The 27,643-nt window shown below is 42.2% G+C and overlaps 1 protein-coding gene across 1 annotated transcript in view; it reads left to right on the forward strand.

Annotated features, from left to right (window-relative positions):
• Nucleotides 1-27,643, forward strand: part of SCAPER (S-phase cyclin A associated protein in the ER) — a 444,723-nt gene that overhangs the window by 380,771 nt on the left and 36,309 nt on the right. Inside the window, exon 27 of the mRNA XM_012801961.2 lies at nucleotides 7,471-7,626. Coding sequence (XP_012657415.1) covers nucleotides 7,471-7,626 — 156 coding nt within the window. The remainder of the gene's footprint in view (nucleotides 1-7,470; nucleotides 7,627-27,643) is intronic.

The following is a 27,643-nucleotide window of genomic DNA, read 5'->3' on the forward strand; positions in this document are numbered from 1 at the left end:
GATTATCTCACAAGGTGCAGAAAAAGCATTTGATAAAATGTAATCCCCATTCATGATATTAGAAAATAACCCAGTAAATTAGGAATAGAAGAGAAAATCTTACAGCTAAATCATATACAATGAAAAAAGATTGAATGCTTTTCCTTTAGGATTAGGAACACACAGGACTGCGTACTTCTGCCACTTCTATTCAGCATTGTACTGAAAGCTAGATTAATAAGAAGGAGGAAAAAAAGGCATAACATTTATAAAGGAAAAAATAAAACTGTTATTATTTGCAGTATCATAATTGCATGTGTAGGAAACTGTGTAATCTACCAAGGAAAGAACAGCTAGAACTAATAAGTAAGGTTTTAAAAGATACAATATACAAACATAACTTTTGCAAAAATCAAAAACTTTAAATGACCTGTAAATCTATTACCAGAAGAAGGGATAAACAAACCATGACATATAAGTCAAGTATCCCTTGTCTGAGATACTTGGGACCATACTCTTCCAGATTTCTGATTTTGTTAAATTTTAAAATATTTGTATTATAACTACTGATTGAGCTTCCCATATCTGAACATCCAAATTTCCCTTGATCGTCATGTCAGCGCTCAGAAAGTCTGGAATGAACCTGGGCAATAATGAGACCCCATTTCTACAAAAAATAAAGAAATTGGTCACCTTGGTGGTTCATGCCTGCAGTCCCACCTGTTCAGGAGGCTGAGGCAGGAAGATCACTTGGGCCCAAGATTTGAAGACTGCAGTGGGCTATGATGATGTCATTGACTAGCCCAGACAACAGAGCAAGACACTATCTCAAGTTGGGGATTTTAGAGGATTTCAGATTTTCAGGTTTGAAATACTCAACCCGTATTCATATGGCAGAATAATCATTGATAAAGAGGAAAAAACATTTTCATAAACATTAAGCTTGGGGTGGTGCCTGTGGCTCAGTGGGTAGGGCACTAGCCCCATATACTGAGGATGGTGGGTTCAAACTCAGCCCCAGCCAAACTGCAACAACAACAACAAAAAAATACCCAGGCATTGTGGCGAGTGCCTGTAGTCCTAGCTACTCAAGAGGCTAAGGCAAGAGAATCGCCTAAGCCCAAGAGCTGGAGGTTGCTGTGAGCCGTGACACGACAGCACTCTACCAAGGGTGACAAAGTGAGACTGTCTCTAAAAAAAAGAAAAGAATTAAGCTTGGCAGAAGGAGACAGGTATAAATAGAACATTTTGAATGATTTTGTGTGGAGGTGGGAGGGAATTGAATATAAAGCAAGGGAACTTTCTGTGATTATCAATATGTTCTCTATCTTGTTTGGATTGATGACTGACCTGGTTTTATACACTTGTCAAAACTTGTAAAACCAAACACATAAGGTTTGTGTATTTATTATTTATAATTTATATCTCAATAGAAAGCATTTGTTGGAAAAAGATCACAAAAATAACAGCAGGGACAAAGATTATTGCACATATGATGATCAACAAGGCGAAAGAGGTGGAAGATAGACAGAATTAAAATGTTGAATAATTGGCCTGACCGAATAAGGAGACAGGAAAAGTACAACAGAAAAAAATACGAAGAAAGCTAGAAAAATTCTCCTGTTAGGAAGGAAAACATGAATTAGCCATATATGAAGGGACCCTTCATACATGGGTTCATTTTAAATCTCAAATGGTCAAACAGACAGAGTTCACTTCCTGGAGCATTCATAGCAGTAAGTTTCCCAGGATGCATATTCCAAGAAGACTAGGAGGTTTTTCTATGTTAAAGCTTTTCATCCTGGCTGCCAGGTATGGTTTAACTGTCTGAACATTGTAACAGTTGCAGTGTAAAAGATACGTTGCCTTTAATCACAGTATCCATTAACAACGGTTCTCGACCTTCTGATGCCACCACCCTTTAACACAGTTCCTCATGTTGTGGTGACCTCCAACCATAAAATGATTTTCATTACTACTTCATAACTGTAATTTTGCTACTATTATGAATCATAATGTAAATATCAGAAGTGCAGGATGTATTTTCATTGTTACAAAGGGGTCAGGACCCACAGGTTGCGTATTGCTGCATTAGAAGATTTCACATTCTTCCTCAAAACTATTGGCAAAATGAATTTCTCTGCACTGACTTTTAGAGCTGTTTAGGTTAAGCATCTTCTTAGGCAGTAATTTAAAGATTGGCCATGCAGTTATTCAAGACTTATAGGTACAGTTTAGAAAAGCATTAGTCTGAACCATGAGTAGGCACCACAGATGGCCTAGTAACCAAAGGAGACCACCCTCAAATGGGGCCATCTGCTCAACAGTGGTTGTTCTGGTTTGCTCTGCTTTTTCTATGTTTTTTTTAATCTCTTTTTATAATTTTTTTTTTTTTTTGAGGCAGAGTCTCACTCTTGCCTCAGGCTAGAGTGCCCTGGCCTCAGCCTAGCTCACAGCAACCTCAAACTCCTGGATTCAAGGGATCCTCCTGCCTCAGCTTCCCAAGTAACTGGGACTACAGGCACCTACCACAACACCTGGGTAATTTTTCTGTTTTTAGTAGAGATAGGGTCTCTTGTTGAGGCTGGTCTCAAACTCCTGAGTTCGAGTGAACCTCTGGCCTCAGCCTCCCAGAGCACTAGGATTACAGGCATGAGCCACTGCATCTGACCTGTTTTTTATCTCTTTACTCATTTGGAGTCTTTCTTCCCTTCTGGCTATGTCAAGGCCAGTATAGGAAACCCATTTAAGCCATTTCACCTTGACAGGGTAGTTTTAAAGCTTTGTGTGATCACTATTAGTCTCAGAGTAGTCTAAGAAATAATTTTACATCCTTGCTTTTAAAATTAGACCTTAGTAAGGACCAAAAACATGCTGCAGAGAAGCAGCATATTTAGGGGAAACTGCAGTCTGCCTAGGAGTTAGAAGACCTCAGTTCCAGCTCTGTCACGTAGGTTAGTGCTCTGCGATCCTCAAACCTCAGTTTCCTCACCTATCAAATGGGGATGGTAGTACCAGTCCACACGTAGTGAAATGGGTTTTCTCACACCCTGCCAATGGAACTATAAGTTGCTTCAGTGTCTATGAATGTCGTGTGGCTGTGCGTACCAAGAATCCTAAAAATATGCATGCCCTTTGACTCAGTAATTCTGCTTCTGGAAAGTAATCTGAAATCTGGCAAGGATTTCCACACAGAATGTTCTACACAACATGGTTTATGATAGTGAATATTGAAAACAACCAAAAGTTCCAAAAAGTATTCCACTGGTAGAATAGTCAGACATAAAAAAAAAAAAATGATGTTTATATGTCTAGTTAAACCTCTGGAACCTAGATCATTTTACTGGAAATGCATAGTTTAAAAAAAAAAAAAGATTATGAGGCAATGCCTGTGGCTCAGTGAGTAGGGCACCAGCCCCATATACCAAGAATGGCGGGTTCAAACCCAACCCCGGCCAAACTGCAACAAAAAATAGCTGGACATTGTGGTAGGCACCGTTAGTCCCAGCTACTCGGGAGGCTGAGGCAGGAGAATCAGCTAAACCCAAGAGCTGGAGGTTGCTGTGAGCTGTGACACTACAGCATTCAACCGAGGGTGACAAAGTGAGATTCTGTCTCTAAAAAAAAAAATTATGTGACACCACAGGATATATCAGCAAAATTCAATGTCTAGGAACAGGAGTGTTGAACCTTTTTCTTTTCTGCTATCCATCGGAAGAGTAAGAGTTGTCCTGGGGCGCACAGCAAATACACAAACACTAACAAAAGCTGATGCGCATAAAAAGGTCTGTGCATACCTATCATGGTATCTAGCACCACAGATAAGCAAAATAGTCCTCAGATAGTCTGCATGTGGCCCATAGGCCCAGGTTGGACACTCCTGATAGAGTAAACAACCGGGTTTCATCAAGAAGTAAGCTTTCAGCTGGGTGTGGGGCGCACACCTGTAATCCGAGCACTCTGGAAGGATGCCTGAGACAACTCTGAGCAAGAGACCCTGTGTCTACTAAAAATAGAAAAGCTAGCTGGGCATTGTGGTAGGTGCCTGTGTTTCCAGCTACTCAGAAAGCTGAGGCATGAGGATCACTTGAGCCTAAAAAGTTTGAGGTTGCTGTGAGCCGATGTAAGGCTTAGTGCCTGTGGGTCAGTGGTTAGGGCGCCAACCACATAGACCAAGGCTGGTGGGTTTGTACCCGGCCCAGGCCTGCTAAACAACAATGACAACTACAACAAAAAATAGCCAGGCATTATGGCCAGCTACTTGGGAGGCTGAGGCAAGAGGACTGTTTAAGCCCAAGAGTTTAAGGTTGCTATGAGCTGAGACACCAGTACTGAGGGCAACATAATAAGACTCTGTCTCAGAAAAAACAAATGTGATATATGTTAACCAGTCACAATCTGTGATTCTTATTTGGTTTCTAATATTTTAAAAGAAATATTAAAAATGTTAGAACATTTACAATACATTTGGAAATTTAAACAGTAGGTATTTTATGGTAGTAAGAAATTATTATGATTTTAGCTGGATGTGGTGACTCATACCTGTAATCCTAGCACTCTAGGAGATTGAGGCCGATGGATTGCTTTAGCTCAGGAGTTCAAGACCAGCCCAAGCAAGAACAAGACCCTATCTCTACTAAAAATAGAAAATCTAGCCAGGAGTTATGACAGGTGCCTGTAGTCCCGGCTACTTGGGGGGCTGAGGCAAGAGGATTATTCAAGCCCAAGAGTTTGGGATTGCTGTGAGCTGTGACACAACGGCACCCTACTCAGGGCAACAGAGTGAGAATTTGTCTCAAAAAAAAGAAAGAAAGAAAGAAAGAAATTTAGTATAATGTTACAATGTCAACAGAAACACATGAAAAGAAATTTATCAAACAGTGACTTGTAAAGGTAAAGTTGTGGCCAACTTTTTTACTTCTTTTACTTACAATTTAAATTTCTATAATGAACATATATCACTTTTATAATCAGAAAAAGAATTTTCTACTTCCTATGGTCAGAACACTTTTAGAAACTTAACTTGAAATAACAAGTAAAAATAAGCCAAGGCTCTAAGCACAAGCCAGTGCTGCGTGATGACTTTCTGGGCAACAGATGATCTATAAGATGGTAATGCTGCATTTTTTCTTATAAGATTATAATACCCTTCCCATGTTCAGATAAACAAAATACTTGCCATTTGTTACAGTTGCCTGCAGTATTTGCAGCCTGGGAGGAGTAGGCTCTCCCATATACCTTGGGGGTACAGTGAGCAGGCTGTACCACCTAGCTTTGTGTAAGTCCACTCTGTGGATGTTTCATCAAACAATGAAAAGTCACCTAATGATGTGTTTTTCAGAACTCATCTCTGTCATTAAGCATCATGGGACTATCTGCCATTAGGGCTTCATCCCTTTCTCGCAGTCCTGCTTATCTCTACCTGGCTTTATTCTATAGGCTTGTCCTCTTTGTAACAAGTTGGCTACTCGCAACCCCCAGATTCACATCTCTCAGTTCAGATCTCCTCAGTAGAAGGAGATTTTTCCTCTGGTCTTATATTCCACAGAAGATGTTAATTGGTCCTCCTTGGTCACATACCCATCCTGGATCTAGTGGTTACAAGCCAAGATGATGAGTACGTTGACTGATCTGGAGCACGTGCCCACTCCTGCTCTAACAGGAGGGCACCTGTGTTTCACAGCTCCCTACCCCCCAGACATGGATGGGAGAGGAAAAAGTTCTGGGAAGACAAAAAATAAAGCTTCACAGTCTGCTCCTCATGGTGTTCTCGGGATAAATCACTGGGATCTTTAAGGCAAAAAAAAAAACCAAAAAAAAAACACCACACTTTCTAAATTGAAAAGTTCTGTACAAATGCAAAAAGCAAAACAAATTTTAAAAGTCCAATTCTATTAAGTTAGATTATAATAAGATCTCAAGTGTACATGTATCAGTCTGTCAGTTACCTTCATAATAAGAGATGAGGGCTGGTGGTTATCACTGTACACTTCCCAATTTTAAAACTGTAGGAGACACACAGTAGGCCAGATAGATACATTTTCTAATGTAAAAGGAAAAAGGGGACATTATTTTGCACCTTCTCAGTAGTAAACTTGGAGATGGCTCCAAACATGAAATATTCATCAGATTCTCCATTCACAAAGTGATATGTTGGTGAATGACTAGTGATGAAAATTGTAGTGGACTCACAGGCAGCAACCTCAGTCCTTTATATATATCTCGGAAAGCGAATGTGTTGACTTGCAGAACCTGTATTTATGGTCCCCCCTCCTTTTACATGTAAGTTCAGCAGCACTGGATCTGTGTAAAATGTCTGAGCTAAGGTTGATATATCCACAAGAGCCTGCTACAGTCTTAAAATATTCTTTTCAATGATTGCTGCTTTGTGGACTAACGAAAGAATTAAGATTGTGAATCCAGTTTATAAACAACTCTAGAAAACGGTTATTAAATGTTATTGCCAACCCTCAGGACTGGTATTTTTCATAATGGAAGGCAACTTGATTCTCACTATTTGTTATGCTCCTAGTAGTGATAGAGTTTTTAAAACTGGAGACCTTGCAGTTGGCATTAGCAGTTTAAGTGGTTATAAGAGGGCCTGGGTTGAATCACTGTATTGTATCCTCTAATTCCTTGCATTCTTGTGAGTTTGGCTCCAAATGTTTTTTTAATTCTTAATTATTATGGGTATGTATCTTTATAGGGTACATGTGATGTTTTGATATAGGCATAAAACATGAATTAATCAAATTGGGATAATTAGAGTATCTATTACCTCAGGCATTTATTATTTCTTTGTGTTAGGACCATTCTAGTTCTACTCTTAGTTATTTTAAAGTGTACCCTAACTTACTGTTATTGTCACTTTGTTGTTCTATGAAATATTGTTTATCCTAATGACTTTTTAACAGCATAAAGGTCATTATAAATCATTTCATCTATCGTCAGACTCTTTAGACCATAAAAATGATCAGATAATCATTTTCATTCATTTTTCTTAAAAAGTAGTATCAGAATACTAAAAGAAAGGAGAGAAAAACAACTCTTATAGAAATAGCTGATTAATTAGGACTAAATCTAAGGAAATTTTCACTTGAGATGCTTTATTTAAACCTGTACTGAGGGAGTCCAGGCCTGTGTATAGTAAGATTTATCATTAAAGGGCAGTGCCTGTGGTTCAATGAGTAGGGTGCTGGCCCCAAATACCAAGGATGGCGGGTTCAAACCCGGCCCCGGCCAAACTGCAACAAAAAAATAGCCAGGCATTGTGGCAGGCGCCTATATTCCCAGTTACTTAGGAGGCTGAGGCAACAGAATCGCCTAAGCCCAGGATTTGGAGGTTGCTGTGAATTGTGTGATGTCACAGCACTCTACCGAGGGCGATAAAGTGAGACTCTGTCTCTGGAAAAAAAAAAGAGATTAATCATTGAAGGTGAAGATGTCGAGGCCTATGCAGACTGATACCATGTGTTTCTCCTCCGCATCCAGCTACGTGGTGAACATGGGTCTGATTGACAAACTGTGTGCCTGCTTCCTCTCGGTGCAAGGTCCAGTGGACGAGAACCCCAAGATGGCCACATTTCTGCAGCATGCCACGGGGCTCTTACATGGAATGTGCACCTTGTGCTTTGCTGTCACTGGAAGGTAAGACTAGAACTCAGTCTACACTCAACTCTTGGGCTGTCTCTTGCATTTTGTCATCATTGGGTCATTTCATAGGGATGTATGTGGTCTTCTTGGCCCCTTTCCTCTTTGTTCTTCCTGTATCATCAGCTTTCTCTACTGAGATACGCATTATTTTTCTTATTTTCCTGGGCCCCATCCTCCTGCCACATGTTCCTACCAGAGTCTTTACTTCTTGTTGGTGTCATAAATTTGACTGTCCCTACTGGAAAAGACTGAAGAAATCATTCAGTCTGCCTCCTACTGAGACTCAGAGGACTCAGATGATTCTTCTGGAGTTAGTGAATCAATGAAAGCTCAATCAGATCAAGCCAGGCCCTCAGCTCGGCGCAGAGCAGCCTCACGGTGCTCATGGCCATTGTTCATGTGCTTTTAGTCAGAGTCTCCTAGACATTATTTATTCTCCTTCTGTCCATTCTTCCAGAGCATTTCCATGAGTAAAGGAAGAGACTCATCCAAATACAGTAGCTCCATGAAGTCATACATGACCCATGGGCATGATTAAAGTCAGTGTGTCAGGGACTACTACAGGCCTGCTTGGCTCTGTAGACCCCACCTATGCCATCCCACCCTGTGCACTGTCATCAAAATAATTCTGTAGGAAAAACGGGAAACTCTCATGTCTTCTTCCCACCAAATAAGGATCATTTACAATAATGGCTCAATGTTTCTTTTTTCTTTTTCCTTTTTTTTTTTTTTTTGAGACGGAGTCTCACTTTGTTATCCTCAGTAGAGTGCTGTGGCATCATAGCTCACAGTGATTCTTTTGCCTCAGCCTCCCAAGTAGCTGGGACTCCAGGCACCCACCACAACACCCAGCTGTTTTTAGAGATGGGGTCTTGGCTTGCTTGGGCTGGTCTAGAACTCGTGAGCTCAAGCAATCCACCCACCTTGGCCTCCCAGAGTGCTAGGATTATAGGTGTGAGCCACCACTCTCAGCCTGTACTCAGCGTTTATGAAGGGCATATGACATAAGGGGCATACTGAAGATGTCTGATAAAATAATTTTCTTACAATGAAATTCTAAACAGTACTTATATGTATTATATATTTATTAGAGATTTACCTGGTAGAAAACTAATTATTTGAAACTTCTAAAGTCTAGCTTTGTAAAGAAGTATTATCTGTCTATATGCAATGTACACAGAGTACCAGTGACTGCTTGTATATTTGGAACATTTTAAGACAGGGAATTTGTTTTCTAAAATAAAAATCCTCAACATTTCTTAGTTCATTATATACAGGGACCCTAAAATCCCCTATTTTTCTTTGCTCCTACCCAGTCCCTTACTATCAGTCCCATTTCTTGTAAGATTAAGGCTGTCTGAGATGTCAGGGAAGCCAAGCATGACATAATTCGGTGTTCTGAGTTAGTCTGTTCCCATCAAGAAATGCAGATGGAGCCTACCTTCCAGGGATTGCACAAGAACTCAGGAAGTAACTGTCTATGAGTGTGTGACCTAAGCAGAATCAGGGAGTACCATGCTATAGTAATAGGGCTCCGTCCAGGACAGTGGCCCATGCCAGCTTCCTGGAAGCCACCATTCTGCCCAGCTGGTTCCACTGCAATGGCCAGGCCCCTCCCTGGGAGTATCTTCTCACCCAGGAGACCCCTTTGGTCCTCACTCTTTTTGTATACACAGCATTACAAACCTGCCACCATCTCGAGCCTGATCCACTGTGCTCTTCTCTTGAATGGATCTGGGTCTTCCTGTATCAGGTGGGTGTACAGTTTGTGGGCTTCAGCTTTCACTTACATGCAGGTTCAGTCACCTAAAACCTGGAGAACTTGAAAGAAACCAAAGGACATTCACAGTCACTCACTTCTATAGGGAAAGCCACTGACTTAAATTAGAATCCAGGATTTCTAGCTTGGTGTTCCTACCCCTAACTTCTTATTATTCAAAATGTGGGAACATGAATTTGGTTTCTTTGAACATTTCCTCAGTTACATATGTGGCAAACAGGACCCTCCTCTCTTTAACAGACACAGTCATGCTCTTGTCCTGAGGACACTCACTGAGCATCTGTCTTATGCCAGACACCAAGCTAAGTATTGAAGACACTGCCCTGAGGAAGCCCAGAGTCTAGTGTGGGGTCAGCTAAATGTTCTTAGTTACAAGATGATAGCTACAGCAGAAGAGAATGTGCACAGAGTAAGGCCCAGAGGAGGCCCAAAAAGCTTCAGTAGCATAACTTAAAAGGATCCAGAATAAGCAGAAAAAAAATTCAATTGAGAAAAAGGGCATAATATATACATTGTAGGTGTAGCAGATATCCTTGGTGCCTCTGGTTCACCCAGACGTCACCTGCCAGTGGCTTCCTATATTTCTCTGCCTGAGGATATTCTCTGGACCAGGAGCTATTTGCCAGAGTACAAGAGAGTTAATACCTCCAGAGCTGACCCTCAAATAATAAATTGGTGGATAATATCACAGCTTTCCTAATCCTTAGTGGGACAATTCCAAGGTATGTTCTGTACCGTCTCTCAGAGGGGTCCAGTAGTAACCTGTTTGTCCTTAATCAGCTTTTCTCTTTCCCTGTGTCCCTTCTCTAGCTCCTCACAAATGATCTATTTGCATCCATATTATTTCAGGATCTGCTTTGGGGACATCCAAACCAGGAGATATGGACTACAAGGCTTTGTATCACATTCACTTTTGACATAGCTGTACAGTAAGGTGATTGGGGAGAGGGGCAGGAGATAAGGTGAATGCTGGTTCTCGGGAGGCTCAAGAGATAAAAGAGCTAGATAAAAGATAAAGAGCCACTCAAGTAGTTTCAAAGGGACATTGTAGAGCCATCACTCCTGCAAAGTATAGAGATGGCTGGAATGGCATAAGCCTAGAGGCAGAAGGATTAGTAAAGAGGTTCTTACCCTGATCCAAGGGAGAAATGCTAAGGGCCAGTGCAGAGAGAAAGGAGAAAATACATTAAGGGGAAGCAGAGTAAAATGTAGGGGGGTGACAGAGGGGCCGATGATGTGGTAGGGAAAGGAGAAGAGGGGTGTGGAAAGACTCCCAGGTTTCTGAAGATTTTGAGCGATAGCCAATATCTTCTCCAAATTAGAAAATACAAGCAGTTTTTCATAGTGAAAATATTATCATCAATCACAATATAGGATTATCATATATGTATATAGACTTTGGTCTACTTGGATAAGCCTGAGGCACGTCTATTTTATATTTATTGTATATTTTATATATGTAATAAATTTTATATACAAATTTAAAATGAAGTTTTATGTTTATTTTATATATCATATATGAACTATAATTGTTTCTATGTAAATATATGGATTTTAAATCAATGATTTGCTGTTGGTGGTTTTTAACAGTTCTGAATCCGTTTTTCCCCAATGTAAAAATTTTCTTCTCAAACTTCAGTTGCTTGAGAAATTTCTTTTACTAGGACTTGTTTTAAAAAAAAATTACCTTAGAAGAAAGGTCCTGGGGTTTCCTGGCTTAATTTACCTAGAAATTCTTATCCTTCAATCCCCGAACATTTCCTGAACACTACCAAACCACAGGAATATAGGTTTTTCTACCTCTTCAAATTTGTCTACCTCTAATAATTATAGATTGTTCCATATTGTTCCCCATTTGTTCATGGAAATTATATTTCTAAACTATAAACTACAGTGACCTGTTCAAGCATTTTATATGTATTAAATAGAGTTCTGCTCCAGGTCATGACCATGTCTAAGAAGAAGGGTAGTGTGGTTTTTGCTTTATTAGAGTAATTCACATAATGTCTATTTTGGCTACCAGAAGCCAGCCAGAGCCAGGGAGTCAAAGAAGGCTTGTCCTTAAAGCCCTTTTGTGAGTAGCAGGAATAAAAGAAAAAGAGGAGCCAGAGAGGCCCTCAAAAATCGCCTCTTGTCCAGGCAGACCCTGAGATAATTAAGCTGACTAATTGATGGGGTGAGACTTTGAGTAAACACGCTGCTTCTGCTGGTGGCCCGGCCTTTGTGGTGGTGATTACCGCAGGCCTGCCTCTGCTCCGCTCTTCTTTGTGCCCTTAATCTTCTAATTTTTACCTAGGTTTTCTGAAAGACAATTTGGGTGTCAGAATTTGTGCCAGTTGATCTTTGGAGTGGAAAAGCACTAGCTGATGACTTTTGTGTCAGGCTTGGTTTTGAACAATGAACTTGTATTTCTTTGTGTAAAAATTGAAATAGTGATCCTCTGGTAAAAAGGTTGATTTTAATTTAGGACCGCTCCAGAATTTCAATATGGGAATTATTCACAAACTGTAATTCTTGGTCACTTAAGCAAATTGCAACAGTTTGTTAGAACTTTCAGAAATGCCTACTTCTTTGGCCTTTACTATCAGCAGTTTTCTGTTCTTAACTCTGCAAGAAATAAAGAGAAAAGGATGATTTTCAAATCTCAGGGCAGCAACTCAGCTGCGGTAATTGGATGAGGCTAATGGAGTCCCCCTTAAGGGGCTGACTCCTTAGCACAACTAATAGGATCAGACCAGCAATGAGTAATTATAAACTGCAACCAACACAGCTGTTAACTTAATCAGCAACCATTTATTGCTGGAACAGTGGTGAGAGGACTGGGAGGTGGTGGACTCACAGTAAAAAGTTAGCGATCCTTGCACCTACTCTGAAAACAAAGAGGTGATTGGTTGGAGAAGACTATTCTGAATTCTAGAATATTTTTACACAAAAGGAAGTTTGGTGTATGTATTTGTGTTTTTCATTTTTACATCCATAAACTACACTAACAAAATGTATAGTTTTTGGAAACCTGTGCAGTGAAAAGATAAGAGTGATTGGTGATTTAGCCCTTTAATTATGCTGTTATAAATGAGTGCTTCTCAAGTGTTTAAGGATACTTGAAAACCATTTGTTCAAGCAAAGGTAAACTTTAACTTTGCCTGCCTGCCTATTCATTCATTCATCGAACAAATATTTATGTTGCACTTGTTCTGTGCCAGGCCCTGTGCTGGGCTTGGAGAAAGCAGAAATGACTCAGACATGGATTGTGTCCTCAAGGACCTTGTAAGCTAGTAAGGAAAAGAAGATGCTTGTATAGAGACCCCTTGCACAAGGCAGAGAGTGAGAAAGAGGGTAAAAGGCGATAGAAGCACTTAGCATGCTGCCTGGTACATAATAAATGCTTAACAAATGTTGACTGCTATTATCATCATCATATTGATGGCGTTCTGAGAAAGGAGAAGTCACTCTTCACTCTAGTTTTAGGGGGTTGCTGTTTTCTTGAACAGCTAAAATTTAACCTGGGTCTTGAAAGACGGAGAGGATTGGAACATGTAGAGTTGAGAAAAAGGTGAACCAAGAAAACAGCATGAACAAAGACTCCTGGAAAGCAGGAAAATATGAAGAACTAATAGAGAACTGTAGCTGAAATTGGGAGGTATAAGATCTGACAATTAAGTTTGCAAACTTGCCATTGTACCCTTATATTGGCAGCACTATACAAACAACTTCACAAGGTCATAAACTTGTTGTATCAGTGTCTCACAGCCGTGTCCCTGTCCATGTATGGCAGTGTCTTGCTGAGTGGCGTTCATTATTGTTGCATGTTTTTGTGTGCCATTATGAAAATGTCAGAGCTTGAATTAGAACAACAAACCTTCATAAATTTCTCTTAAACTTGCCAAGAGTGGGGGTGAAATCAGGGACATGTTAGTCCAAGTTTATGGAGATAATGTCGTGAGGAAAACAGCAGTGTACAAATGGATTAAGCATTCTTCTGAGAAGAGAGAAATCATCACTGATGAAGAGTGGTCAGGGCAGCCAGCATGACGTTGCAAAAATTTGTCAAATTGTGCATCAAAGTCATCTTCTGACTGTGAGAAGCACAGCAGACCAAGTAAACATCACAGAGAAACTAGAAGGCGTTAACTGAAAATTTTAGCATGAGAAAGGTTTGTGCAAAAATGGTCCCAAATGAGCTCACCGATGAACAAAAGCAAAGGAGAGTTGAAGTTTGCCAACATCTCTTGGAGAAACAAGATGATGTTTTGGGCGGTGTTATCCCTGGTGATGAAACATGGATGTACCAATACATCCCCAAAAGAAAGCACCAGAGTGTACAGTGGAAGTCAGCCAGTCCCCCACATGAAAAAAGTCTGTCAGTCTAAATCAAGAGTCCAAATGATGTTACCTTTTTTGATATCAGAGGGGTCGTTCATTATGAATTTGTACAAACTAGAGGAACAGTTAATCAAGTTACTATTTAGAAGTGCTGAAATGGCTGCCTGAAAAAGCTAGAGAAATGACCTGAACTTTTCCCTGATAACATCAGGACAATGCACAAGTTCACACGGCACTGTCTGTGAGAGAGTTTTTACCCAGTAAACAACCGTATTGGAAGACCCTCTTTCCTGACTTGGTCCCAAAGATAAATGAAATGTTGAAGGGAAGACATTTTGATGACAATCAGAACATCAAGGGTAATATGACAACAACTTTGATGGCCATTCCAGACAAAAGAGTCTCCAAAGTGCTTTGAAGAGTGGACTAGGTGCTGGTTGGTGCAGTTTCCCAAGGGAAGTATTTCAAAGGTGACTGTAGTGCTATTCAGTGATGAAGTATGTAGCACTTTTTCACAAACCTAATTGTCAGACGTTACATATGATGGTAATTTTAATGTCTCCCAGATTGTTATGAGGTTCAAATCAGGTAATAAATGTAGAAAGACTTTGTGAACTACATAAAAGATTTGCAGAGATGTGGTGGTGGCAGCAATCTTGTTAAATGCCTTTGAGTGAGGAATTAGGCCTGCCAAGAACCATATTCTGGAAGTATTAGTCAAGTGTCATATCAGGAACGTATTTGAGAGGAGGCAGAAAGTGAGAGGGCCGTTGACAGGTGTCTAGGCAAGAGCCAAAGGGCACAGAAAGAAGAACGTCTTGTAAAATCCTCTCATAGACTCTTATGAATGGCATCACTGGTCTCTCAGGCATCAAGCTCCAAACCTCATCTTCTCTCCTCCCTGCACCTCAGGTCTAATCTGGTGCCACGTTCTGTTGACTGAAAGGAGCCTTAAAGTCACCAATCTAGTCTTTCATTCAGGTCTGAATCTTTTCAATAACCCTGCCAGTCTCTATTAGATATCTTTAGCAACAGGAAACTTTTTACTTACAAAGGAGATTGTTCTGTCACTGAGTCTTTGAAGTTTAAAAGTCTCTCCTTATACCAAAATAAAACTTCTCTCCTGCTGCCTTAGTGCCTCCTTGCTCCCTGGCAACGTCCAGACTAACACAAACCCATGCTTCTCCCTGAACTCCCCAAGAGCCACCTTACCTAGTATCTTCCCTTGCTTTTCTTCCAGTTGCTATGGCTCCGTAACAAATTACCCTGAAACTTAGTGGCATCTGTTAATCTCACAGATTCTGTGAGTCAAGAATTCTGTCAAGGTACAGAGAGGATGGATTATCTTTGTTCCACAATGTCTGGGCCCTCCTTTAGAAGGCTTGAGGGGTAGAGTTGGACTTATCCAGGGGTTTGCTCACACGTGTCTATAGTTGATGCTTGCTATTAGCTGAGAGCCTCTTCCTCCCTGGGGTCTCTGCATAGACGAGTTTGGGCTTCCTCAGAGCATGTGGGCTGGGTTCCAAGAACAACCATCCTGGCAGAGAAAGGGGCAGAAACCACACCCCCTTTTATGACTTAGCCTCAGAAGGAACACAGCATTACTTACACTGCACTCTATTCACAAGGCAGTCACGAAGTCCCATCTAGCTTCAAAAGGAGGAGAAATAGATTGTGCCTCTTGATGAGGAACATGAAGGTTCCTGAAGAGCATGTGGGACCAGAAGTAGCACTGTGGTTATGCTTTAAAAATATAGTCTAGGGGGCGGTGCCCTACCTCAGTGGGCAGGGCGCTGGCCCCATATACCGAGGGTGGCGGGTTCAAATCGGCCCGGCCAAACTGCAACAAAAAAATAGCCGGGCGTTGTGTCAAGTGCCTGTGATCCCACCTACTCAGGAGGCTGAGACAAGAGAATCACCTAAACCCAAGAGCTGGAGGTTGCTGTGAGCTGTGATGCCACAGCACACTACCGAGGGTGACAAAGTGAGACTCTGTCTCTTAATATATTTATATGTGTGTGTATGTGTATATATATGTATGTATATATATAGTCTAGGCTCAGCACCCTTAGCTCAGTGATCGGGGCACCAGCCATATACACCAGGACTAGAGGGTTCAAACCTGGCCCAGGCCTGCTAAACAATGACAATAACAAAAAAATAGCCGGGCATTTTGGCAGGCACCTATAGTCCCAGCTACTTGGGAGACTGAGGCAAGAGAATCGCTTAAGCCCAAGGTTTGAGGTTGCTGTGAACTGTGATACCATGGCAGTCTACTGAGGGCAACACAGTGAGACTCTGTCTCTAAATAAATAAATAATAAAAATATAATCTACTGGCTCAGCACCTGTAGCTCAGTGGCTAGGGTGCCAGCCACATACACCAGAGCTGATAGGTTTGAATCCAACCTGGGCCTGCCAAACAACAATAACAACTACAACCAAAAAACAGCTGGGCATTGTGACAGGCACCTGTAGCTCCCGCTACTTGGGAGGCTGAGACAAGAGAATCACTTAAGCCCAAGAGTTTGAGGTTGCTGTGAGCTATGACGTCACAGCACTCTACTCAGGGCCACATAGTGAGACTCTGTCTCAAAAGAAAAAAAAAAAAAAAGATAATGGGTTCCCCATATCCTGTTCGCAGCTATCTGCTAGACTCTCTGCAGACTCTTATTTGGTACTGTCAGGCTACTCCTAAATCTTTCATTGTCATTAGTCACTGTCTATGGATAAAAGCCTTACCGGTATTGGGAGGCAATGAAGTGAATATAACAGGACAGGGCAAGTAGAATTAAGGTCAGTAACACTTGCTGAGCACCTTGTGTGTGCCCTGGGCGGAGTGTTCCCCACGTACCCAGCCATCCTGCTCACGTACCCACGTACTTTACGCCGTCTCCCCACACGTACCCAGCCATCCTGCTCACACGGTCTCAGAAAGGAGCAACTATCCTTATCCTTCAGATCAAGCAGAAGCAGGAACTTCTAGGCAGCCTCTGTACTCACAGCTGGGTGAGTGCTAGCATAAAGACTTCTAAAAGATCCATCCCAGCTCACAGGAAATGCTAGTTGATTCAAGGGACAGAAAGATGACTACTTCAGCTGGTGCAGTTCGCATTGAGTGTTCACCACGTGCTAGGCGTATCACCAGAGAAAAGGAACTGGCTGGGCCCCAGCCCACAGGGCCAGATTTAGGGGCAGTATCTGCTAGTCACCACTCTCTTAGGGGCTGGGATGATCCAGGAAAACCATCAATACATGGGTGGTCTCATGAGGCTCAGGGAGCAGAGCATGTCTGGGGCACCTGCATGCGGGAGAGCAGGCTCCCCAAAGGAGACCCACATGTAGGGTTGTGTTGACGTGAGTTTAATTCCTGCTCTCTCCATTCTGTGACCCTTGGCAAGTGTTTAGCATGTCAAAGCCTATTTCCTTAGATAAAAACAAGTGAAATTGATAATTCTCCCTTAGAGGGTTGGACAAGGCAGGAGCAGGAGGGTACTAACACAGCTGTCACTCTGACCTCCTGCCTAAGGTGCTGTTTCTATATATCCATCTATTTATTATATCCCATCTTGTTCCAAAAAGATTCACAATAGCTTACAGAAGTATGTACATTTTTTATTTTCTTTTAAAATGATAAAATTAGAACAAAAGAAAACAGGTAGGAAAAAGTAAATCAGACCAGAGCAGGTAAGGTCGAGGCACAAACCATATTCACTACAAGCCCTGATTAACATTTCCTCTTGGAATTCCTGCTGACAGTTTCTACCAGGAACTTACATTTCATATGTTAAGTCCTGAGCTCACTGGCTTTCACCCAGGTTGGCTGTCTTTCCTGACTACCTCATTCTGCTCAAGATTCCAACCATCTGACCAGATTTTAAGACCCAAACCTTAGTGGTCTTTGACTTCTCTCTCCCAGAATCCAGTCTGGTCCTATCTGATTCAGCCAAGGGATGTTTGCCACAGAAACATGGGGTGGAACATATTTTTTATACCTCCTTCTGGATACATGGTACTTGTCTACTTCTAGCTCATTAAGCTCATTAGTTCTCTTGCCCCACATACATAGTTTTTTAAAGATTTTCCTAGGGAAAGAAACTAATTATCCAGAAGTGTCTCTTTAGGCACCTAGCACCTGAAATAAAACAAGATAAGAATTCAAACTGTGGTATATGTACACCATGGAATACTATGCAGCCATTAAGAAAGATGGAGACTTTACGTCCTTCATGTTCACATGGATGGAGCTGGAGAATGTTCTTCTGAGCAAAGTATCACAGGAATGGAGGGAAAAGTATCCAATGTATACACCCCTATTATGAAACTAATTTATACCTTTTATATGAAAGCTATAACCTAATAACAACCTAAGGATACGGGAAAGGGGGGAATGGGTGGAGGGAGGGGGATTCGAGGGTTCACTTCTGTGGTTCATCTTACAAGGGTACAAGTGAATCTTTCTATGAGTAGAATATGAACATTTTAACACAATAACTAAGAAAATTACGTGAAGGCTATGTTAACCAGTTTGATGGAAGTGTTTCGGATTGTTTGTGAAAACACCACACTGTACCCCAGAAGTGCCTTAATGTACACACTTACTATCAATTAAAAAAAAAAAGAATTCAAGAAATTGCTGTTAATTGGCAGAGCTAGCAAATACCAGTGTGCACCATTGGCCTATGCCAGGACCCTGTTTCCTGGGCCTGCTCTTAACACAGGAAGAAGGGCTGCCCATGTCTTTTTTTTTTTTTTTTTTTTAAGATGGAGCCTCAAACTATCCCCCTGGGTAGAGTGCCATGGCATCACAGCTCATAGCAACCTCCAACTCCTGGGCTCAAGCGAGTCTCCTGCCTCCGCCTCCCAAGTAGCTAGGACTATAGGCACCCGCCACAACGCCTGGTCATTTTTTGGTTGTAGCCATCATTGTTGTCTGGTGGGCCCGGGCTGGGGATTCGAACCTGCCACCTTAGATGTATGTGGCTGGCGCCTTAGCCGCTTGAGCCACAGGCGCCGAGCCATGCCCATGTCTTAAGTCTTTCTTTCTCTACAGAGATACTTGAGGTCCTCAATTCTTTGGCATACCTTGCTAAGGTCAATTTTCCCTTCCTTTCTTTCATTTCTTTGACAAATACTTTACTCATTACTGTTTTTTGAGTATGTGCTGGATGCCAGACACTTGTCAAGGTATAACAAGACAACACTCTTACAGAGCTTAACAGGAGGAAAAAAAAAACAATAAACTAACAAACAAGATAATTTTAGCTAGTGCCAAGTGACATGAGAAAATAAAGTACAGTGACATAGCAGAAGACCTGGTCAGGGAAGGCCTCTCTGGGAGGAACCCACCGTGTAAAGATCCAAGGGGGCAGTGATCTAGCTGAGAAGAGTGGCAAGGCTCTGCGGTGGGCGTGTGACAAACAGGAGGTGACATACCGAAGAGGGGGGCACAAGGAAGAAAGGGGAGGAGATGGAGTCAGGGAAGTAAGGGCCAGGAGGTGAGGACAGAAAGGTTAGAGATGTGAGTTCTACTCTAAGTGTGCTGGGACACCATTGAGGATTTTAAACAGAAGAGTGGCTTAAGAAGTAAAAAGATCATCTGTTTACTCTGTGAAGAATGGAGCAGAGAGGCAAGGATGTACACCAGAAAGATCATTTAGGAGGATACTGGACCCCAGTGCTGGACCCAGTACTCCCAAGGAGTTGCACGGTGTAGCGGAGTCAGACAAACCCTTCCTCACTGTACAAATCATGCTCCTGTTAGTGTCATCAGGTGGCCCCTAGTATGACAGGCTTTTTTTCTCCCAGTTACTCAGCCAGCAGAAGTAGTTATCTTTACTTGGCAACACAACATAACCTCTGGCAGAGCCCCTTCATCCTATTCCCAAATCCTAAAGATAAGAGAGACCCAAAGTGTCAGCTAGACTAGCCTAAACAGTTTGTCAGCACAGGGCGGTTTGCTCTTTACAATGAGGACTACATTGGTGAGGTGTTGCATCCTTCCCCATCCTGGAAGAGGTGGAAAATGCCATCCACTGAAAGGACAGAAGGCACTCAGAACTCAGCTGGCCATGAGGCTGGGTGAGGTCTAGAAAGGTCTGAAGCTCCCATCCGAGAGGCAGTACCTGACAACCCCCAACCTGCAGTTCCAAGATCCAGGAGCGTCCCCCGCCGTCAGTCCCCAGAGCTGCCTGCCTTCTCGCCTCACAGCTCCTCCCTGCCCTTTCATCTGTTCACTTGTACCTGTCCCAAGACTGTCCTGAGCCTGTCACCTCTTTACTCCTCCACTGTCTTGGGTCTCTATTCAGAAATTGCCAGAACCCAGAGTTTGCTCTTAGCAGCCTCACCCTCCACCCTCCATTCCTGCTGGTGTCTTCCTGTCTTGCTCTTTCTCCAGCCTCTTCCAGGTTGTTGATCCCAAACAGCAAGAATGTGCATGCTGCTTTCGTGACCTATCACGTCTGTTCTCAAGAAGGTTCCTTTCTCAGACTTTCTCTTTGGGTTCAACTGAAACTCATAATCAACTCATTGGAAATTTTCCAGGGAATCTGAGCCTACCTCATGTTCTCACTTTTTGATCATCCCTGTGTTTTTCCTGTGCTCTAACCAGGTATCCTGACTGTCTTGCAGAGCAGACACAGGTATTCCACGATGACTTCCTCTTACTCTCACCTCTCCACCGGCGTCCCCATTTCCTTCAACAGAGCTCTAGATTAAATCTGCATTAAACAACCTATTTTCTAAATCAGCTGTATATGTTATATATAACATGAAGGCTTGGAGGGGGGAGTGTGCTTTGTATGTTTGTGGAGAAAGCACAGAGATGATAACCTCCAAAGTAGATTTACATCTGTTATCACTTCTCAGAACTGAAAAGAAGCTTAGACGTCACCCCGCCTCATGCCCAACTGAGTTTAGAGTACCCTCTGCCCCTGCAGTAGATGGGAGCTTCTAACTCTTCAGCATGAGGAAGGATATAATACCTCACCAAATAGCCCATTTCACTTTGGGGTGTTCTCATTATTGGAAAATTTCCTATAGGTTTATCTAATATCTGCTTCCTGGTAACAGCTCCCCCTCCCCTGGGATCATAAATAGCAAATGAAGCACTTCTTCAGTTTGAAGACGTCTTCAGGTCCTCCAGCAATGCGCTAAGCCTCCCAGTTCCTGCAAAGCTTCCTCCAGTAAGATTGTTTGCTTTTATCATATAAATTACTTTCCTGGGGAACTTTCTGTCCTAAATTAGTGCAGGGCCCAGCGTTAGACCTGGTACTTCCAAATGGTACCGGGTCAGACAGACGTGAGAGCCAGGACTACCCTTCCTCACTGTACCACTGGTGCTCCTGTTAGTCAGCATTGAGCTTCTCTCCCAGTCAAGCACCGCTCTTTCCCTGGAGGCAGCTAATCTGCAGAGTCTTTGGTTTTCTCCACATGCTGTTAACAGTCTGTATTCTGTTCCCTGTCACATGCCCTCTTCCCATCCTAAACACATGCAGTTAGTGTTTATAATCTAACAGTAGAACTTAGGGGTCATTTCTATATATTTCATCCTGGTTTTAGTCCTCATTTATTTTGGGGTGAGCTTTTTTTTATTGATTATTTTCTCCTCGAAACTATTTTCACTTTGCCCCTAGTACACCACACTCTCCCAATTTCCCTCTTATTACTTTTCAGTTTCCTTTGCTGAGAAGAAACTTCTTCCCATCTCCCCAACTTCTAAACATTGGAGTATCCCAAGGCTCACACCTCAGATTACTACCTATATTTACTCACTAAAATGAGCTTCTCATTTTAAATACCATCTATGCCTTGATAACTCCCAAATAGCTCAAGCTCAAACCATTCTTGTGAATTAAGGCTTCTTATTCAGTCATTCAACAAATACTTATTGAATAGATACTGTGGGTCATATACTGTTCTAAGCCCTGGAGACATATCTGTGAAACAAAAGAGACAAAAATCCCTACAATTGGGAAGTTTATTTTATGCAATTTACAATCCAGTATCTCCACTTTGACATGTAATGGGCATCTCAAATTTAATGAGTTCAAAACTCAAGTCCTGGGTTTCTTCCCCAGACATGCTTTCCCCATGTCCTCCCCCATTTCTGTACATAGCAACTGCATTCTTCCAATTATTCAAGCCCACAACCATTGGGCCATTTTTTTGCTCTTCTTTCTCACACCCACATCCAATCTATCAGGAAATCCTGTTGGCTTTCCCTTCTGATTATTTTCAGAATCCAGCCACTTTTTACCACATCCATGGCAACCATCCTGGTTCATCCATCGTCATCTCTCACCTGGGTAATTAAAACAGCCTCCCAGTTGGTCTCCCTGCTTCTGCCTTGACTCTTCTAAAGATTTTTCAACCCACTAACTATAATAATCACTTTTTAAACTTAAGTCAGGGGTCCATCACTTCTGCACTCAAAATGTTTCAGTGGCTTCGGATCTGAACAGCAAATGCCTTCTGATGTCTTTATTATGATGGTCTCCAAAGCTCTGCCCCATCTCCTCTCTGACCTCATCTCCTATAAGTCTTATGCATTCTCAGCCTGCTTTAGCCACACTCACCTTCCTGGTTTTCTTTTTTTTTTTTTTGGCCGGGGCTGGATTTGAACCTGCCACCTCCAGCATACTGGTGCCCTACCCTTTTGAGCCACAGACGCCGCCCCTTCTCGTTTTCTTGAAAGTGTCGTTCACACTCCTGGCTTTATGCTTTGGAATTTGCTGCTTCTCTACCTGAAACACCCTCCCATAGACATCTGCATGACTTCCTTTCTCATGTTTTGTAGAATTCTGCTTAAACAATCCTTTAGAAAGGGGTTCCCCAGCAACCTTCCATAGAGTAGCATCACACATACTTCTTCATTTCTAAGTGATGTCCTCTGCTCCTCTGTAGCACTGATCACACCTGACAGTTTATTTAGATTTTGCATATTATATATTTGTTGGTATTTTTCTTATGTCTTCCGGCACTAAAATAGAAGCTTTAGGAGGAAAAATCATAGATTTTGTTGCTAAATGCCCGTGCCTAGAACAGTGCTTGCCATATAGTAGGCCCTCAATAAATATTTGTTGAACACATAAATCGTGAATGAACAGGCCCACTGTGTAGGTGGAATAATGCCCTTTAATGATACCTATATCCTAATCCCCAGAACCTGTGAATATTACCTCGCATGGCAAAGGGCTTTGCAGATATGATTAAGTTAAGTATTTGAGATGAAAAGATTATCCTGGATTATTCAGGTGGGCCCAATGTAATCACAAGGTTCCTCATAAGCAAAAAAGGAAAGCAGAAAGTCGGCGTTAGGGAGAGCTTTTACAGCTGCTGTGCTGCCGGCCTTGAAGGTGGAATAAGGGGGGCACAACCCAAGGAATTCAGGCACACTCTAGAACAGTGGTTCTCGGCCTGTGGGTCGCGACCACTTTGGACTATATTAAGGGGTTGCAGCATTAGGAAGGTTGAGAACCACTGCTCTAAAAGCTGGAAAAGATACGGAAACAGATTCTTCCCTAGAGCCTCCAGAAGGAACACAAGTCTTATTTGCAGATAGTCCAGTGAGATCTACTTTGCATTTCTGCTCTCCAGAACTGTAAGATAATTTCAGTTTTTAAGTCACTAACTTACCATAAGTTGTTCCAGCAGCAATTGGACACTGATCCACCCATCTGCCCCCTAACTAGACTGTAACCTCCTGCAGAACAGGGACCTGGTCTTCCTGGGCCTCGAACGTCACCAGTGCTCTTTGTTCCTGCAGTGCAGGTACTTCAGCTTTTTAAACAGAGCACCTGGAAGAGAGTCCTGCCTCTTCGTGCTCACCACAAAACCTGATGAATGATGCTGGCCCTGGACACAGACTGGTTGTCCTGGAATATCCCAGAACATGAGAGCTGAAAATGGGAATACTGCTGAGAAAAAAGTCACCTTTCCTCCATGAAGTTGTCCTCCATTATTGGGAGACACAGTGACTTAACCCCTGAAACATCCAACACTGCAGACCTTCAAATACAAGTCTTTCAGTTCAGGGAGTAAAAGTGGATGTTTTGGCCGGACACTGTGACTCACCCTTATAATCCTAGCACTCTGGGAGGCCAAGGTGAGAGGATTGCTTGAGCTCAGGAGTTTGAGACCCTGCCTCTACTAAAAAGGGAAAAGCCAGCTGGGCATTGTGGCGGGCACCTGTAGTCCCTCCTACTTGGGAGGCTGAGGAAGGAGGCTCACTTGAGCCCAGGAATTTGAGGTTGCAGTAAGCTATGATGCTGCCACAGCACTCTACCAAGGGTGACAGAGTGAGACTCTTCCTCAAAAAATAAATAAATGAAATTGGATGTTCTCACATGATGCCTCAGGGATCCGAGAACTAACAGCATAAACAAAACTAAACTCCAAGAAGCTAGGAGTTTATTCTAGAGAATATTCTAGATCACCAGCACTGAAGGAAATCAGAGTGAAGGTTATCAAGCCAAAAATCTGGGGACTAGGGTTGGCACCTGTGGCTCAGTGGGTAGTGTGCCAGCCCCACATACTGAGGGTGGCGGGTTCAAACCCGGCCCCAGCCAAACTGCAACAAAAAATAGCCGGGTGTTGTGGCGGGCACCTGTGGTCCCAACTACTCGGGAGGCTGAGGCAGGAGAATCACCTAAGCCTGGGAGTTGGAAATGCTGTGAGCTGTGTGATGCCACGGCACTCTACCCAGGGTGATAAAGTGAGACTCTGTCTCTACAAAAAAAAAAAAAAAATCTGGGACTAGAAAGTGAGAACAAACAAAGCAGGAACAAAGGGATTCTAGAGGCTCAGCGCCTGTGGCTCAAACAGCTAAGGCACCAGCCACATACACCTGAGCTGGCGGGTTCCAGGCCCGCCAAACAACAATGACAGCTGCAACCAAAAAATAGCCGGGCATTGTGGCGGGCGCCTGTAATCCTAACTACTTGGGAGGTGGAGGCAGGAGACTCACTTGAGCCCAGGAGTTGGAGGTTGCTGTGAGCTGTGAGCTGTGATGCCACAGCACTCTACCCAGGACGACAGCTTGAGGCTCTGTCTCCAAAAAAAAAAAAAAAAGGGACCCTGAGTATGAAAGTCTCACAGCTGCTTTTTTAGGCCAGCCAACGCCTGGTGTATAAGTGGTTTTTTATTTTATTTTTTTATTTATTTTTATTTTTTTAATCCAGACCGGGAGTAAGTGGTTTTTAATACCAAAAATGGGGTGGTCGCCTCTTGCTTCAAGCCTACACAGAACCCTACTGGTTTTGCCCCACTATACTCTCCTTTAAGACAAAGTAGAATTTTCAGGCACTGTACAAGAATACTGATGGCCCAGTTTTAGTTTTTCCTTACTGAATCTAGCTTTTAAGGAACAAAAATGAATATCCCACTAAGATCTCTAGTGCTAGAGACCAAACAAAAAACACCTTAAAATATGGTAAAATTAAGAAGATCTCAGAGTACAGTATACAAAATTTCAGATCTGATTTTTCACATCTTCCCTATATTTTTTTGAAGAAAACTTTATAACCCAGGCCTGATATGAATAAGGCCTTTTACTTTTTTATTATAAACATTTAGGCTTAAAGTGATTATAACTGACAGTTAAGACCAACAGGAGCCAGTGGCCTGTTCATGGACAAATTATCTGTACTTTAGGCTGAATCAAAAGTAAACATTCTCTAAAGTCCCTTCAGGTCTGCATTAGTCCTGTGGAAGCCGACTGTGGCGGACAGACGCTCTCCCCTACCCCATTGCACTCTTTGGGTTCACTTTAAAGTGAACCATGTTTTCCACGCAGCAGTGTTATGTGCATTCTGAACCATTTCCACATCTGAGTTCTGGAATGCTTACTTGGTTGATTTACTTCAGTCAACATTTTTATTTCATTAGGAGAATATTTGCAGAAGACTGGGATGTATTGTTGTATAATCTGTAAGATTAGTGTTTTCCTAAACAGTGGTGCAGGGGAGGGTTGTGTGTTGACTTTCATTTACTTTTTCTTTTTTTAGATTGTTTGCATTTATTCTTTGAAAGAGGAAATAGCAATGGGCTTAAGTCATTTAATAAATGCTCAAAAAGATTAAGTGTTACAAAATGTTTTAAATGATAAAGCTGTATTCATGAATATCTGCATTAGACTAGACTAATAATCAATTTAAAAGCAACACAAGTAGTAAGGGGGAAGGCAGCATTTCGAATCACCGAGCAGTAAACTATTGTCACCAGCACTGATGTCACTCATCCCCAAGGTTCTTAAAACCTATTAGAAATGAGCTTCAGGGAGAAACGTCTTCTGACTTGTCATTGGTTCTAAAAGGCAGTCAGTGTTAAACAAACACAGGCCCCTTTTTAGAACCTATATAATAAACTCAGACACATTAATCTCCACTCACGTCTCTAGTCAGGGTCTGACCCCTAAGTCTTTTAGTTTTAATGGAAGGAAGGAAGGGCCCTCTGACATTAGCTAAGAGAAGTTTATGTAAAGGTTCAAATGTACCTGTAAGCAAATAAATATCCTTTCCTAAACTTATTTTTATTGAACCTATAAGCCAAAAACATCTTTCCACAATGACATAAGACTGCCTTACAGCCTCTATGTACTTGAACAGTGTTCAGTATCACTAAATTTGATTTAAGAGAAGGCATAGAGAAGAAAGAGGTCACCTCCTGTTTGGCCTGGATATTTTGCTCCTTGGACAAAGCACTGACCTTAATGAAGTCAAGAGCTCTGGATAGTAGCCCTGCTTTTGCCACTAACAAATTTGTGCCACCTAAAACATCTCACCTTACCTGTGTAGGTCTCAGTTGTTTCATGTATACAATAAGGAGAATGAGACCTTCTCTCCCAACTGGGAAAAACTGTAATAAGAATGAGAGAAGGTGCGAGATGCAAATGCACTCAGCAGATCCTGCCCTCAACATGCTGACAGTGCTTCTTTCTTGAGAAGAGGCAACGTATATAAGGATGTCTTATCACATGGTTGTGTTCGTAGCAGTATCAGAAATCATGCACATTCAGGAAGTGTTTACACATGGTTATGAATAAAACTCTACTTTGATGCAAGTAGCAAATTAAAATGAACAAGTGATCCCTTTGGGAAAAATAAGTTATAAATTGGGAAACTGGGCAAGATACTAGAAACTTGCCTTCCAGCACCTCCTAATTCTTATTTAATTAGTGGCATCTTTTGGGTGGTTCTGGCCAAGACAATGAGGTTGGCATAGACAGATATTCAGCATCTCTCTCCCATCCCAGGTTGCAGCTGAAAGAAACAGCAAATGACAACAACCCCCCCCCTCCGACCAAGGAAAATAGAAAACTTACATTAATGTTAAAAACTAGGGAAAGGTATTATCCCATGCCAGAAACATAAACACATTCTGCTCAATATCATGCAGATCGTACCAGATTAAAGGAAGCTGTAGAGGAAGCGCTTTCCTGAGAAAAAGATGGGTCCCATGAAGAAAGGCCACAGGCTCACTTGGAACACCACAGAGACCTGAGAGTCTGTGCAGTGTTTAGAGCAAATGGCCACAGTAACTCCAGACCAAACATCTCAGAGTCAGGCCTGTGGAGGAAAAAGGACTTCTTCCCAAGCATCTGAGCAAAAGCGTCTCCTTTCATCTCAGTTGCTCTGATTGTGATATGTGCCATCCCTGAATCTTGCTGAACAGCCAGAGAAATAAAATGTGTACCTTAGGCTTGAGCAACCCTGAGCCAGAGTAAATAGGGAGAGCCCACCTGAAGCACACTGACCTATTTCCAGGGAAAGAAGGCTTAATGAATGCTTGGCAGCCATGTGTACTCTGGGTCACCAGATACTCTGTACAAATACTCTGTACTCTGCGTGCTCTGGGTGGCCAGATGTTTTGTTTATGTGCAAGTTCAGGAATGAGGTTGATTATGCGAAGC

The sequence above is a fragment of the Otolemur garnettii genome, unplaced genomic scaffold (assembly GCF_000181295.1).
Source record: "Otolemur garnettii isolate 467f Iridium unplaced genomic scaffold, OtoGar3 scaffold00011, whole genome shotgun sequence".
Taxonomy (NCBI): Eukaryota; Metazoa; Chordata; class Mammalia; order Primates; family Galagidae; genus Otolemur; species Otolemur garnettii.